Below are 15,986 nucleotides of genomic sequence, written 5' to 3'. Positions count from 1 at the left end.
GGAACAGACTCAGTGCTTTTGATTTCACCTAAAAATGCAGATGCAGTTTCTCAGAATACAGATGTCTAACTCTTCCAAATCCATCTATCCCAGACACTGAAAAAAGAACTGGGTCCTTCACTACAAGAACAGGTTAATGGAACTGGACCTGTCTCCTAGCAGGTGGGGAACCCCATTACTGAAGTCAGTAAACTGCTTTGGTAACATGGAATAAATTCATGAACGTGTTCAAAGCAGCCTGATTTTGGGAAGAGCTGGGGAAGAACCAGCAGGTGCAAGGATGTTGCACTTAAACTTTTTCTCAGGAGACTGGATAGAGCTGATGACATGGGAAACTTGGGTTGCCAACTTTCTACATAGTATATAACTCTGGGAAAATTAATTGGATTATGAAGGTCAAAGGGAGAGGCCAGCCCATTATTGAAAGATAATCTAATTGAATTTTGCCAATTTTATCTGAATGATTACTCTCCAGATGAAGAACTAGTGTCACTTTTTCATTGTGTCTTTTTTCTCCATTTCTAGGCTCACTTCTTTCACAGACCCATCTGGAGCTAAGAAATCACATCAGTGGAAATTTCCCACAACCAAAGGGTTGGTTTTGTGCAGCCAGCTAAGCTCTCTCCACACTTAGTGCAGCTCTTCTCGAGAGAAGATCATCCAAACTCAGCATCCTTACTTTTGAACAGAATAAGGCAATGTTGAGTGGTAACAGTGGAACCTAAAGGCTGGCTTTGACTTTTCTGACCCAGACATACACATTACTAGTTAATGTTTGCATTATTCATTCACATTTTGTGCCAGAGGAATCTTACTCCATGAGTTAAATTTTATTCATAGCTCAAGTCTACATTCAAAATAAGACTGGGCTAATATGGAAGCAAAGACTTATAAAAATTGAAAACTCCCTTTGAAACACATGCTTTCCAGTAAGTGCAGCTAGCAAAATGCAAAACACTGTCAACATTCCTACACCATGATGTCAATTTTCATCTGCACAGACAAAATGCTGCTACATGTAGAAAGCAGCTCTGTCTTCCTCACTGGTGGTGTACTCATGTCTCCCTTCTCTCACTCTCAGAACTGCACCATGCAGTGGACACTGCAACCCCTTAAAAGGTTCAGGGATACCTCCTGAAGATAATATTCTAACAAAAAGCCACATTAATTTTTAAAAAATGAGTTTCCACATTCATCTTTTTGACATCATTTCCTAACATCCAATGCACATGCTCTAAGGACCAGTTTTGATGTTTGCCTCTACAGCAGCTCAGAGGAGCTCCTGCCAACAGGGAAGGACCATAACACCTGATAAAATGGTCTTCAGTGACACAAAATAAAGTGACTTGTAAAAAAAATGGAAACCACTTCAACTCTTGCAAGGTTTATAAGCAACAGGAAAATTATCTTTATTATTTTTGCTTTTTTTTTTTCCAGAGAGACAAATACAGCCATTTTACAAGAAAACAGCTGCAGGCAACCCTTTTAAATGCCATCTGTCCTTAGCAGATATATGATGAAGAGATGGACTGTTTCACACCACACAACAGGAAATATGACAGCCAAGTAGTTAGCACTACCAAAATCCAGCCTCAGCTTGCTTCCCATGGACAGCTCTTCCTCCAGAAAAACTCCCACTGATGTCTCAGTAGAAGTGCCTGCAGACTTCACCTATTACTCAAGTGCAGAATGCTGTACTGTTGAATAGAAAGCCTGAATTTTACAAAATAAGGTCTCACTTGTGGCACAGCAACCTCATGAAGGATCTTTTTCAGAACTGAAATCTTGTAGATTTCAAGAGCCCTCATACTATCACTGATTTAAAGTGAGCTTTTGGCAGACAAGGAATGATGAGACATTCAGTACAGGACAAGAGGAATAGGTCTTTTCCTCAGTATTCTCAAAGATTGGCCTTAACATTTGAAATAGTAAAAAGAAAGTTTATAATTCCAACATTTCCCCCATTTCTAAATAGTGGCATCTATGTGACACATTACAGATGGCTCACAGAGGTCTAAATTCAGCAATAAAAATAAGCAATTATAAACAAATGCATCACTGATGTCTGCTAAGGACATAATTCAAGCAAGATCAAAAGATCAGAACAAAACCCACATGTTTTGTTATCCCAGCTAAGGCCCTTCTCAAGATGGTTATCTACAGGAAGAAATTTTCTTCAAGAAAAGCTTAGTGTTCCAAGAACATCTCTGGTTCCCTTGGAGGAACCATGCAAGTTGGGGGTTTTTTAATTAAAATGAAATTATTAATTTTTATTTATGAGTTAAACAAAAATTTCCCTTTTATTGTCACACTGCATAAGGGAAAAGCTTTAAAAGGTTGGGTGTTAAGAACAGGTGATGCTAACAGGATATTGGAAAGCCCATGAGACTTACAACATTAAGTAAAATCTATTTGCCCACTGATCTAATTGCTTACTAATTTTCAAACCTATTCCCACCAGATAACTAATGGCATTTTAAGCCCAGATCCTGGCATTAAAAATACATTTACAGTTCCCTCCAAGCAGAAGATAAACAGCTGGATGGTAAAACCCCATATGTTAAGAGAGCATTCTGGAGGCTTTCCTTATAGTTTTAACCAACCTATTGTGTTCCAAATTTAACTGGAAGAGGGAGGAAAAGGAAACGGGAAAAGCATTTGGGTGTGCAGTTTCACACTGAGGGGAAGGCAAGTGCTCTCCCATGCAGGGAAAATGTCTGGAATATTTTTTTTACAGAAGGACTGATCACATAATGAAAGTGGAACTTAAGGTAAGCCATCAGAAGCTGTTTCTCTATTTATCTTCCTCAAGAAAATACTAGTTTTTGCTTAAAAACAATAAGCTATTCCAGCAATTATGCCAGAATTTCCTCAAATTCTTGAAAAATCATTCTAAAACTCTACCATTTGAAAATATATCAGAAGCATCCTAAAAATATTTGCATTAAAAAAATTAGTAAGAATATAAAAATAAAAATATACTCCCAGCAGACACAAAGAAGCTCAGAATGTAGGCACCCATTTAGGTCTAGAGCAAGTTCTCATGTCCAGGACAATCATCCAGATACTCCTGGAGTTTGAAGCATGTATTTCTTTGGTAGTTTTTAAATGGTGATTCATAAGTGACATAAATCTAGAACTGGTTCTAGTTCAACGATGTTCAAGTATTGCCCTGAGGAACTCCAAGATGACCTAAGAACAGCTGAACTGGCTCAGACCAAGGAACCATACAGTCTATCAGCTTCCAACAACACTGTCCAGAGCAAGAATGCTGCAGTACTTTCCTGGACTCACCTTCTCAGCCTGCTGGGGTTCATCTGTATAGTACTGTGAAGTGGATCTTCCCAGTACTCATCCTGTCTCCCCCGACATTCATGTAACCTACTCAAAAAGTATGGCAAGGAGTGCCAAATACCATTATCATGACATGGAAGAAACCCATGCTTCATTGTTTTCAGTCTCCCACCTAGTACTTTTATTAAAGGCCCTCAGTTCTTACACTGAAAGAAAGAAGTTACCAGCTGATTCCTGCCTAATCTTTCCAACCCATTCATAAAGGATTTGAGCTGAATACAGTGCACCAGTACAAGCAAATCAGGAATTCCTACAGTGAAAGGATGATACTTTTGTCTTACATCTCCCTTTCACATCATTTCCTAACATCCAATTAGCACTGTTAACTGCTGTTCTATGAAAACACTCACCAGCCTAGAGGAAACATGTAATTTTTTAGTCACATAAAGCACCTTACATTCATATAAATAAAGTTATAAAATCAGGGTGCAAAACCAGAGCCTGTTCAAGCAGTCTCATCAGTTAGTGGCTTTAGCAAAATCCCCTACACAGCATACAGCACACACAGCCCATCTCTCCAGGAACAGATGTATTTTCTGTCCTGCTTTCAACAGAAGTGCTGATGAGATCAACTGAAAGAATCCATAATATGCCACATGTACCTGGCAGTTTACAGCTAGGATATTGCCTAGCAAGCAGACAATATTCAAGACACTACTGTGCTATCGGGTTTTTCAGCCAACATCCATGTTACTCAACCAGGGAATGGTTTTAAAATATTTGAAGACTCAAGAAAACAAAACACCAAATGAGTAATGTGACCTTGAAAACATCTAATAAGAGAAGACTCTCAGGAGAGGAAGACAAATTACATATTAGCATATTTCTTTTGTTGTACATCCACAGAGAGCACTGAACTTGTTCAGCCTTCTGCTTCCACACCACTGCTACACCACAAGAAGCTGCAGTAGTCAGAAAGAAAATTGAATGTCCATCTGAAGAGGCAAATCTGAATTTATCAGAACCAGTACCTGTCCCTTCACATTTCTCCATCCCAATAGATAGCCTGGAACAGCCACGTATATAAGCAGGGAAATTGCAACAAAAACAGGGGGTTTGGAGTTAATTTCTTGCTGAATCAGCCAGCTGGGAGTAAAGCCAGTTCCTGCAATCTTCTCAGAGCTTCAGTAAGGTGCATGCCAGGAAACACTTACTGCCAGACTGAGGAAACACAATCCCTCACTCCTCACATTCTGCAGCAGTGCAGGTGTGTCCATGTCACCTTACTTCATTGGTTCTAAAAGGCAGGAGATCAGGCAACTAAAACTCTCCTCTACACCTTGATTTACCATGCAGTGAGCCCCCATAGGTCCTGTCACAAATATACACTGTAAATGTTACCCTGTTTTTCTTGCATGCACTAACAGGAGACTGCATCCTATAAATTTTAAGCAGCTTCAATTTTTTGGCAAAGCACCTGATGACAGAAAAAAACACCATTACATAAACACAGAAATACATGCTTCTACATATAAACAAACATTCCACTTATTTAATGCTACAAATCAGTCTCATTAAGCAGTTGGGACCTCCTACCAGGACACCAATGACAACCATTAGCATACAGTAACAATCTAGTAACTGCAATCATAAATGCAGTTTTAATATTGCTTCACAATTTTGTTGAGCTAACTTGCATTCACCATGTTTCTAGTGCATCCAGAAGCATGACAAACTGACAATTCTTGGAAACCACATTTCTCAAAACAGTTTGAAAATATTGTTCTCATTTTCCCTCCATAATGATGTTAAATCTAATAAATACAAAATTAGAAACAGAAATAACATTGTTGCTAAACACTTTATGTAATATGCACTCTGGAAGGGATTTATTAGGCCAAGTTCTCAAAAACTGCCCTCTCTTTATATAAAAACACATGACACTTGCACTTGCGCTTCTCAGATGTGCACTTGAGTACTAGAATTCACACACCACAAACTTATTACTTCAAAAGAATTTTTAGGGTGAAAATTTTGGTTTAATCAGCTAAATAAGATGAAAAATTCTAAGACAGACTTTTTAGAAGTGCCTAAGGCACCTAATGCCTGGCTCCCATTAGGTTAATTGAAATTAACCTTGTTTTGAAAAATCAAGCTAAGCATTTACCAACACAATTGAGAACTTAACAATGTTTTTGTTTAACATCTCCGGTCTTACTGAAAGACATCAAAACAAAGACCCCACAAACTCTTCTGAAAATACTGCTCTATCTGCATTAATTTAGCACTTGTATGGCTGCCATCATCCAAAAAGGAGTTCACAAAACTGTCCTTTCTCCTACAAGTTGAAGTGAGGGAATTTTGAAAACTGACCCTTAAATGCAAGGGCACTTGACAGTTTATAGTCTTCAGCTAATATCAAGTTCTCCCCTTACAGGAAAGGAGGTTATGTGCAAGACTTCAAAACCTAAAGGAATTATTGTATATCACTGACAAAGTGAGTGCATGGAGCACATCAGAACTGCAGTGCTGTACAGTTCCTACATGGGTCTCAGTATTCTCTCTGGAGCTGCCATGGTTGTATCCAATGTCCCTTCTGGAATGTTATGCTCACTATCAAACTGTACTTCAAAAACAAACCCATTCTTTCACCATGCACAAACTGTCCCTGTTTTGCAGAGATTTTACCTAATAAGAACTACACTGGAATTGTTCAAGTGTGATTCTGTTGGACTGCACAGCCACAGAATTATCATCAGTGTTGTTAACTGTAAAAAATTGTACTGACACATGGATTTGACTAAAGTACATTTGTCAAACATTTGAACAATATAAGTTATACCTGAGATTTCCAGCATAGACTTACAATGCCAACAACTATAGATGCATGATTATGAATCTGCTTCCACTATCACTGAATTCACTTTACTACTTGATTGCAAGCCATATTGGAGCTCCTGGGGATTCAGGCAAGCATGGAGAAATGTTTAAAGAAAATCTTCAAGCACAAAAACTGAACATAAGGACAAATATGTGAACCTACAGGTCATAGAAGTAACAGCAAATAAAAAGGACTCTGATTTTAAAATGTATGTTCTTTAGAAGCAAAACGTATTAAATTGGATGGCTAAATCTTGAGTTCTGGATGAAGAGTAAGAGCTTTAATATCAGTACAATCAATCATGTACATTTTCTGTGATGCAAAGGCAGGAATGGAATTTGGTGCACTGTGCAAAACTGCCACTTCAGTGCTGTTTATGCCCCAATTTGGTAAGGAATATGAGGGATGCAGCTGCACCAAGAAGACCTGAATGATTAATTCTCAGTGACTAAGCATTCAAGTGTCTTCTAAACCAAAGATCATCCTAGAGCCATTCCTTCATTTCTTGACTACTCTTTCAAGAGAAATTAGAGGATACTGGCAGCTGTTAGAGAAGCCTCAAGAATAGGAATAATTTCTAAGTATACCAGACTCTTGGGTATCTGGTTTTGGAAACAAAAACATGCAGCTCTACACACAACTCATCTGAGAATTTCTGTCCAACTTGCAGTGTAACTTCATGAGAAATTATCATCATAACAAATAACTTAGCAAAGGGGTGCTTTTTCATTGGTGACATCTATACTCTTGGTCCTCTCCCATAGCTGACTTTAATTTTTAATGACACATTTTAAAAAGTAAGTATTCATACATAGTTTGTGTCTCAAGTCACAAGAAGCATCAACGTTTCAGGCAATTCCACTATTGGATTGTAAACTAGGGGCAACAGCAGTTCAGATTCTATGAGCACTGGCTGAGCAATCATTACCAGTCATAAATTTAAAGCACTTTCAGAAACTTAAGCATAAGTTTTCTGGTAATGCAGTCACTGAGCTGCAACCTTGTCAATAGCAATGAATATTTTAAATCAGAATACTTGTACAGAGTCTCAGATATGTTATTTGTCTTTAGAAGCAGCACCTCAATCTTCACACTAAGTATAAAACCACAGGCCTTTTGAGGTTGATGGCAAAACTCCAGATGGGTGCAGAATTGCCACCTGCCTACCGAAATAGAAAACTGCTTCAGGTTTACCTCGGGACTTGCCAATCTCACCCTGATGTTTCTGATCAGGGTTACTGGAGACTTAAGAATGTAGTGTGGCATATAGGTCATAATCTATTTTCTGGACATCAGTGTGCAATATATTCAGTGACTGTAAAACAGTAATCCAAAGGTTTTCCACGAAGATGGTCTCCAAGTCCACTATGTCATATAATGGACATCAGATTTTTGGCCTTGCAAAGCTCAGCCTTAAAGACATTTACTATGTTGGTAGTTTTTGGCAGATTGGTTACGGCAGAATCATTTTGAAGACAATAATGTTTTCAGTATGTATATCCTTCATTTCCAAAATATCACAGATAGTTAGAAAAGACCATAATGCAGGCAGGGACATAAATCATGGAAGCAACCAACAGTTTATTGAATGAATTTATGACCTATGAAACTTTCCCTTCCATAGAAACCAGGACTTAATGCTTCTTAAATACCCAGACATGGTGTCTTTGCTGTTACTCCCTCTGCACACATTACCAACCCCATGGTCTTTGGAGGCAGAATGTACTGACTTGTAGAGGGTTTAATTTGGACTACAGGAACCTTAGAAAATATCAGCTTATTCCTGATTTGAAAACAACATACCAGAGAATAAATCTAAAATGAATCCATGTGTAAAATTCTTGATATATATTTGCCCATACAAATCTGATAGCCATCGTTTCTTCCTGCCAGTAATCCATTAGTGAGACTATAAAGATATACAGTCCTACATACATTTCATAACAAATAGAACAGCATCTAGTTGAATGGTGTAATAAAATATCATCACAAGGTTAAGAAAGAGTTGCCTATCAGGCTGGACATCCTGCCTTTTCAATTACCAATATGAAGCAATGTATACTCAAGAGATCACTTCAAAACAGCAGAACTGGGCTTGGACACTTCTACTTTGTTAGCTTAACCTTCTCCTAAAATCTGTAGAATTAATAGCTCTCCTGCTACAATGTGAGGAAAAATGAAGAGCCTTTTAAACAATATTTTGCAATAAATTCAATGCTAGGGATGTTAACATTCCCAAATATACATAATCAGATGGTTCTTTGGATAGAACCATCATTTAAATTTTAGAAACAATGAGTTATTCCATGTTGCTGCTGCCATTTGACAGGCAAGTATCTTGTTTGTTTTCAAGAAAAACATACATACGTAATCTGCTTGTATTACCACTGGTTTTAGACTAATGCAGTTCCATTCATTTCATTTATATTGGCACATACAAGAAAAGGTCAGCTCTGTACTTGCAAAAGAACATGGCCAAGCCTCACCCACAAGGGATCTCTTCCTGAGTGATTTATGTCACAGCTCCTGGTCACAGAGCAGATTTAACAATTAGCCAGTTCAACAATGCTCAGGGGTAAACTATTCCCTGGGTTATCCTAGGAAACCTAATTTACCTATTAGTATAGCAACTCATTTGCCATTTACAAAATAATTTTGTCATATTTGAGACACAGCACATCTGCAAGAGCAGAGATAATTTTGGAGCCCAGCTAACCACCTCACTGCTTACTACCATGCTGTGAAGACTCAGAAAGGACTCCTATGACCAAAGTTCCATTGCTTCTCAGGAACAGCTACCTCTTTTTCACAACTTCTCATGTTAAAGTTTTCTTTGCATTACATTCATACCACATTTCCACCACATTCTTTTTAAATGGTCATTCTTTTTATTCTGTATCTGCCTCAAGCAGGATGAAATTAATCAATTGCACGTAAGTGATATGACAGAGACTTGTGACCTTGCCCAGCATCCAATTGTTTCTAATTGATTAGCTCTAGACATAAGCACTTTAATAGCCAAAAACAACAGAAGTGGAAGTTATGGTACAATATTAGGGTAAAATGACTGTGTGTGGTCCATTTAGTATGGCCCCAAGCAACCAATTAAAGAATTAATGGTTATTGGATACCAAAAATGTTATGTTAAATAATATAAAATATCTTTAATGTGCCTAAAATTGTGATAAAACACCAAAAACTTAGGAGCAAAAAGGCCTCCTACAAGATTGGGGTTAAGTGCTAGTAACTCAAATATGCCAAACAGATTACAGTATTTTAAAGGACAATCAAGACCATAACATTTGACCTGGATTGAAGTGTTCATAAAGCTACTCACAATAGCCAATTGATTACTACAATGTGTTTGGGCTGTTTTTATTATAAAGAGACAAGTGAAGCTATGCCAAACCATTTGTGGAGAAGAGGAAACTATGCCACTACTGGTTCCAGCTCTGCAATAAGAAAAATACGAAAGAAAAAAATACAAGAAAAATACTTTAAAAGCAAAAAATGGTCCCTTCATAACCAAAAGGCACAAAACCAAAATTAACATGTCCCTTCTCTGAGCTTCTATTCTTATCTTGAACAGAACTGTTAACTGAACTCCATGAACTATTCCCTGAGTGTTTTATAGGGCTGGCTATTACAGAATCACTCAACTGCTTGCACACAAAAATACAAGCTGAACAGGCACAGAAAATCTGTAACATTTTTGTCCTTGCATAAGAAACATTTAGGCAAAAAGCAGATCCCACTGTGGCCCTATCTGCTCAGACACATTGAATACACCGTGTTTTACTGCACAATTAATACAGATGTAAATTTTTACTTTAAATGGCACATTCTTTATTCAAGTAACCAGTGCACTGGTTAGCTGCAACCATATCCACAGAGAGGAGGTGTTCATCACCTGCCAAATCACTCACAGCACTCAGCAGTGCTACTGAGGATGCATTGGAGCCTCATTCCCACTACCCTGAACCTCAAAATCCACCATAAACTGATCACAGCTTACTCAGCTGTCTAATACAGTCTCCTTGGTTTCATCATACTCCTTTTGCCTGCCGTATTGCTCTTCAATTCAAAATTCTTCAGGATGTATGTTTACATCCTGCCCAGCACATCAGGCTCCACTTCTCACCATTGCAATAGTACAAACAATACACAACAATACTGATCTCATTTAAAGAATTTATTTTCTTGAAAACTACTACAATGCTTTAAAAAAAGGTTCCTGCTGATTATAAAAAAATAATTCTCAGTTTATTTATCTTTTTCTAAGGATTAACTGGATTTATGTATACTTAAGACTCAAGAATCCTTGAAACATGTTGTGCTGTGGGAACTATCAGTATAGAGAATGACATACTATAACACTGCTATCTCTGCAGCATGCCAGCACACCATATTTCTTGAAATACTCACCTGTTGGAACTGATTAGCCCTGGTGTCAGGCAATAGATCAGATGGCAGCTATGGGTTTTCCTCCGTGGTTCCTGTACTCATTGAACACTTGGAGCAAAGACCTTTTTGGGCCACCTTCCCACTTCCAAATGCTTTAGATGTTTCTACCAAGGTATTTCTATAACCCTTGTCACTTACAGCACCTTAACATTTATCAGGTGCTTAAACACCCTAGGGTAAAGAACAGCTGTGCTGCCTAGAAAGACCCATGGCATTACACAGCTGGCAAGATCTCCCTTTGCTCACCCTTTGGAAAAGTCAGCTACAGTGTATTAAGCAGGAGAGAGAATATTCATTTCCCAGATGAATGTCTTTGAAAGTTTGGTGAAAGGAAAATATTCTCATTGGGAGACTTTTAATTACAGAGCAGCTCCTTCAGCAGTTTTCTGGTTTAAAACAGTAATGCAAAGTGTGCAGCAAGATCACCTGATACAAGACCAGAAATAACAACAACAAGTTCATTACCTACCTGTAGGTGAGCATAGAGAGCAAAAGCAAGCCAAGTGATCTCCCAGGACAGCCCAGTGGCTTTAGGGCTGGCCATCCTCACGCCTTGGGGCTCTGCTGAGAGAAATTGTTTCAAGTTACAAACAAAAATCAAGTGGGCTCCGCCAGAATTTCAATGACTAAAGCAAACTGGGCCGGCCGCTGGAAGCAGTGCAATGCAAACACCGCAGCGCTGCACTGGCCAGAGCGGCAGGCGCAGCGCATGCCATGAGCACAGCCTGCAGGGTGAGGCAGCTCCAATTAGGGCACAGAAAAGGACCACAATGAGGGGTCGGGGAAGCTGGCAACAGCGGACAGGCTTGCGTACCTCCTGAACGTAGGAAAATTGATTAAATTGAGAATCCCTCCCACCTTGATCTCTCGAAGGTAAAATCCAAGGAGCATAGAATTCCTGATGTGCTTTCCAGCACTTTCACCATTCAAAGATGAAAGCCCATCCCTGGGATTTCAGCAGTCATTTGCATTGCCTTTGAAAGCTCAGAGACTAAACAATCAGAGCTTAATAATAGTTCAGGGGGGAAAAAAAAATCAATTTAGTGATTATCACAATTACAAGGCCAGCATGGGCTTGTCAATTTAAAACTGCCAAAAACACCATCATGTAATAATATTAATAATTCTGTTAATTTGTTGTGCCTTATTGCCTTAGACTATACACTACCAGAGTGATCTCAAAACAGTGCAAGTTTTATGCACCCCAATACACACACACACCAACAGTCCTCCTTCCCCTCAGCCACCACCCCACGAGTTTGCCAAGTCGCACAGTGAATACAAACTTCTCCTTCAAATAAAGTACTCCTTTCTAAAAAAGCAGGCATCGCAAAGGAAAACCATCAATCCAAACAGCTCGTGCACCTGTTCAACTGAACATAATTAAGATTCCTCACAGAAAGAAACGTTTTATTCCCTCCCTCCAAACACATCGTAAAGTTCCCCTTCCTCCCAAAATCATTAGCACTCCTGGATGCTTTTGTCGTTCAAAAGTAACAACTATGACAATAAAAGAAGGAAGACTTGTTATTTTCCCCCCTTGCCCAGGCATTGCCGAGAGCCCCAAGTGGCCGAGCACACCAGGCTCCGGTATTTCCCAGGTGCCGGTGCTGCGCTCCCGGAGCGCCCACTCCGCCGCGCCCTCACGGAGATCTTCCAAAGCGACCCTCGCCCAGCACCGCGGCCGCCCCCCTCCCGTCGCCGAGGGATCCCGCTCGGGGCAGAGGGTCGGGGCTTCTCTGCCCCGGGCGGCCGCCGAGCTCACCCACCTGGCGAGTTGCGCCGGGGAGCGCGCAGCGGGGCCGGAGGGCGGCGGGGAGCGGGCCGGGCACGGGAGAGCCTCGCCTGTCACGGCACCGGGGATGCAGCATCCTGCCCCGCCAGCGGCGGCCCCTCCCTCACGCCAGGCTCCAGCCCACCGCCGCGCCTCAGCCAAGGTCCTACAGGCTGCTGGCAGCGGGCCGCCCCCGCCCGCCCGCCGCAGCCCGGCCCCGGCCGGAGGCGCCCGGGCGCCTCCACCTGCGGCGCGGGGCCCGGCCCGGCCAGGCTCCGGGGCTCGCTCGGCACCCCCCGCGCCGCCTCTGCCTCCCCGGCCAGCGAGAGCGGGCGGGCGGCCAAGAGAGCCCGTTCCCCCCCGCTCCCCCCCGGAGGCACTGGCGACGCTCCGATGTCGGGGGCCGAGACCCCGGCAGCCCGGGACCAAGTGGTTCGTCTTCCCCCGAGGGGCAAAAGCTACCGTGAAGTCAGCCCCCGAATCTGATGCAAAGCAGCTTCCAAAACCGCAACCATCCTGTGTCTCATCTGCAAGTAACTCTCACTATACAGCTACAAATCTGCTCGCACACCGAGTAGGTCTTTAATCATGCTGCCCTCTACAATAATTTTAGGTTTCCTACTGTAAATCTGGCGAATATGTCTCGTACGACAGCTTTGCTCTCGTTCTCCCTCTGAGCTTCAAGCGGCTGAACAGGAACGCCAAAAACCCCTACCTCTGCGCTACGGCTTCCACTGATGTTCCAAGCTTTCGTCGAGTCCGCTAAGAGCAGCACGTAGAGAAAGGGCTCTGATCCCTGCCACTGAAGTTAAAAATATGCTCCAGTGAACTAAACATAACCGATGAAGAGTTTGTTAAAATATGTTGCACTGGAAACTTTTCCAATCTGTTTAGGTTTCTCACCAGCACGGGAAGGCGCCTCCTCTATCGTTAGGAACAGAGTGCCCTCTGCTGAAACCAGCCTGCAGAGCCCGGGACCGGCAGGAGAGCCGCACGCCCGGCCCGGAGCAGCGCGAAGGATCGCGGGGACCCCGCAGAGACACCAGCGCTGCCCGGGCGGCCTCCTCCGAGTCACAGGCTGCTCTGTTTCAGGTCTGTCTCAGCCCGGACACCTGAGGCAAGCTGTTCTTCCCAGTCTGTACATGATGATAATAGGCTGCGTAACAGGCAAGAGGGCTGCTAAGGACCTGATCTCATTCTTCTAATACCGCTCAGCTGAAAGTGTATCAGCTTCCCGGAAAGCCTGGCTTTCCATCCATTTCAGTTGCCACAGTTACTTAAACTCTCCTTTCACTATGACATCAGTCATAACCCTGAAATTATTATCTTCCAAAATTATATACCCATGCAGGTAGCATGTACTTCAGACTAGATCACAGGTAATTTTAAAGGCAGAATTTAGCCATGTAGAAAGGACATTTTCCTTTGCCAAAACTGTGGAGATGAAGCTGACCCTCAAGACTTGCTGTCTTCTTAAGAATGTACCCAGCTGGCACCATCGTTACTTAGAATATCTATTCTCTTATATAGAAGTATTATAAACGTTTGTTCATCTGCAATAAATTTAAGTGTAGAAAAAATGTGTAGTACAAAGCACCCTAGATTAGCTCACATCAGATTCAGCAACTCAAGCCAGGTTACTGTTTACACACATGCCTAATTCCTCTTGTGATCCTGGTCCCAGGTTAGAGATTCTATGTCTGAATTTTTACAGCACATAAGAAAACAGAGGTAAGCACCTACAAGCATTCCCCGCCAAGGAGATTTCAGAAAGCAGCATTACAGTCAACAACACAAGTACCTTGTGGTACCTGCCTTGGAAAGTAAAGATCAGGAAGGTCCTACCCCAGCTGCTGAAACGACTCAAGTGTTTTAAGTGTTGTTAATTCCATTCTCTCCCATAATCCATAGGTCTGGTTACATTACATTGAAATCGTCCTTTTTTCAAGGAAGATGAGCACCCAGAAAAATAACAATATTTGGAGCATAAAAATAGCCTTAGCCTACTACTAGAAACTACACAGGGGTTTAGAAAACACTTTCCTATGTGAAAACAGGGCATTTTCCTATGTGAATGTCATTCACATTGAATGCTGATTTGTGTTCTCATTTATCCAATTTAATTTCTTCATGCAGCCTCACTCCACACTCCTGCCACTTTACTCTTTTCTCTCTAAACTTCCAGTGAAACTGGAAGTTTTGAGATTTTGACTCCTGTTGGAGGTCTTCATAACCTCTTCTGCTGAGCCAAACAAAAACTGAATGAAACTCGGTAGTCCAGGCAAGATGTGATTGAAAACAAGCACTTCAAAAATCACAGCACCTGCAGCTCCATAGCAAACTTCTTAACACCCACCCTAAAGTTAAAAGGACCACAAATTAAAGGTTCTGGTCACCTAATTTTCATACCTGGAGAAGTTTGTCAGCAATTCTGCAGAAACTAATTAACCACTTGAGTTTAAAATAAAACATCATTCTCTAAGAAAATGCTTGACTTCCCTTTTGCTTACCCTGTCTTGTACAGATTACAAACTCTTCAAGGCAGAACTTCTGCTCTTTGCTTATTACATTGTGTTTGCACATCCCTGGTCCAGTGTCAACTGCTCTAGGTATTATCTTCCTAGCAGTTTTTACCACACAGTCTTAATTCCCACTCATGCCATATTAGCCCATCAGAGCCAGTATAAGATTTTTGAGTAACAAACGATAGCAATGCTTTGGTTTTGCTGGTCTCTAAAATATATCTAATTTAAATTACATGGAAAATAACAACTCTAAAGCCTTTGCTGTTCATAAAATTGTGAAATATGGATGTTTGCACTTATTATTCCATTGAACACATAACAGCAACGTCATCCATCTGTACAGCTGGCATGGGCTCTAACAAGGATGAAGGCTGGAAATATGATGGCCTTATTCTTCATTTTACACAGACTTAAGAAGTTGTGTCTTCACAATCAAGCATAACTAGGAAATAATTTGTAATTTCTCAATTTACGGTCAATTGCAACAGAAAATTTCAACTTACACTTAACAGTACAGGGAGAAATGGCAGAGAAAAAAGATTCTGCACGATATAGCTGCCAAAGGGCCAAACTGAAAAAAAAATTAAATCTCTAGTCTGGCAAAGAGAAAACCTCTTAAATCCCATGACAACCACCAAATTTCCCTCTTTGAACATTAATAGAAAACATTCATATTTTAAGGAGAAACTAAACACTTCTCTATTTATCTTTGTCCTGAAATGCAGGTAGACATACCTCTTCAACAGATTCTACTTATATATAGTTATTTCCCCAAACCAAGTTCAACCACACAAATCTGATGATCATGGAGGCCATCGCAGCAAGAGTCTTTACTATTCAAGAGAAAATATGTTTGGCTAAACTACAAATTTAAAATCCATTGAAATAGTGCAGAACAACATTTGGCTCATAAATCAGCATTCTGAATAACATATAGCAAAATTGGAAATATCCTGCAGAGGCCCCATGAAAAAACTGCATTTTTGTTCAACATCCCAAAGTTATCAGTAACAGAGCTGCACCTGATTGAATAATGAAAGCAAAATGT

General features: G+C 40.8%; 1 protein-coding gene across 2 annotated transcripts in view; it reads right to left on the bottom strand.

Annotated features, from left to right (window-relative positions):
• Nucleotides 1–13,329, bottom strand: part of ADAMTSL3 (ADAMTS like 3) — a 170,463-nt gene extending 157,134 nt beyond the window's left edge. Inside the window, exons 1-2 of one of the 2 annotated variants that reach the window (XM_059858472.1) lie at nucleotides 13,129–13,329; nucleotides 11,109–11,200 (exon numbers count right to left, since the gene is read on the bottom strand). In XM_059858472.1, coding sequence (XP_059714455.1) covers nucleotides 11,109–11,183 — 75 coding nt within the window. In that variant the 5' untranslated portion in view covers nucleotides 11,184–11,200; nucleotides 13,129–13,329. Of the gene's footprint in view, nucleotides 1–11,108; nucleotides 11,201–12,408; nucleotides 12,513–13,128 lie in introns of those variants that run through there. The other variant, XM_059858473.1, reaches the window with a different exon arrangement.
• Between the last annotated feature and the right edge of the window lie 2,657 nt (nucleotides 13,330–15,986).

The sequence above is a fragment of the Haemorhous mexicanus genome, chromosome 13 (genome assembly GCF_027477595.1).
Source record: "Haemorhous mexicanus isolate bHaeMex1 chromosome 13, bHaeMex1.pri, whole genome shotgun sequence".
Taxonomy (NCBI): domain Eukaryota; kingdom Metazoa; phylum Chordata; class Aves; order Passeriformes; family Fringillidae; genus Haemorhous; species Haemorhous mexicanus.
This window is presented reverse-complemented; position numbering and strand designations above follow the sequence as displayed.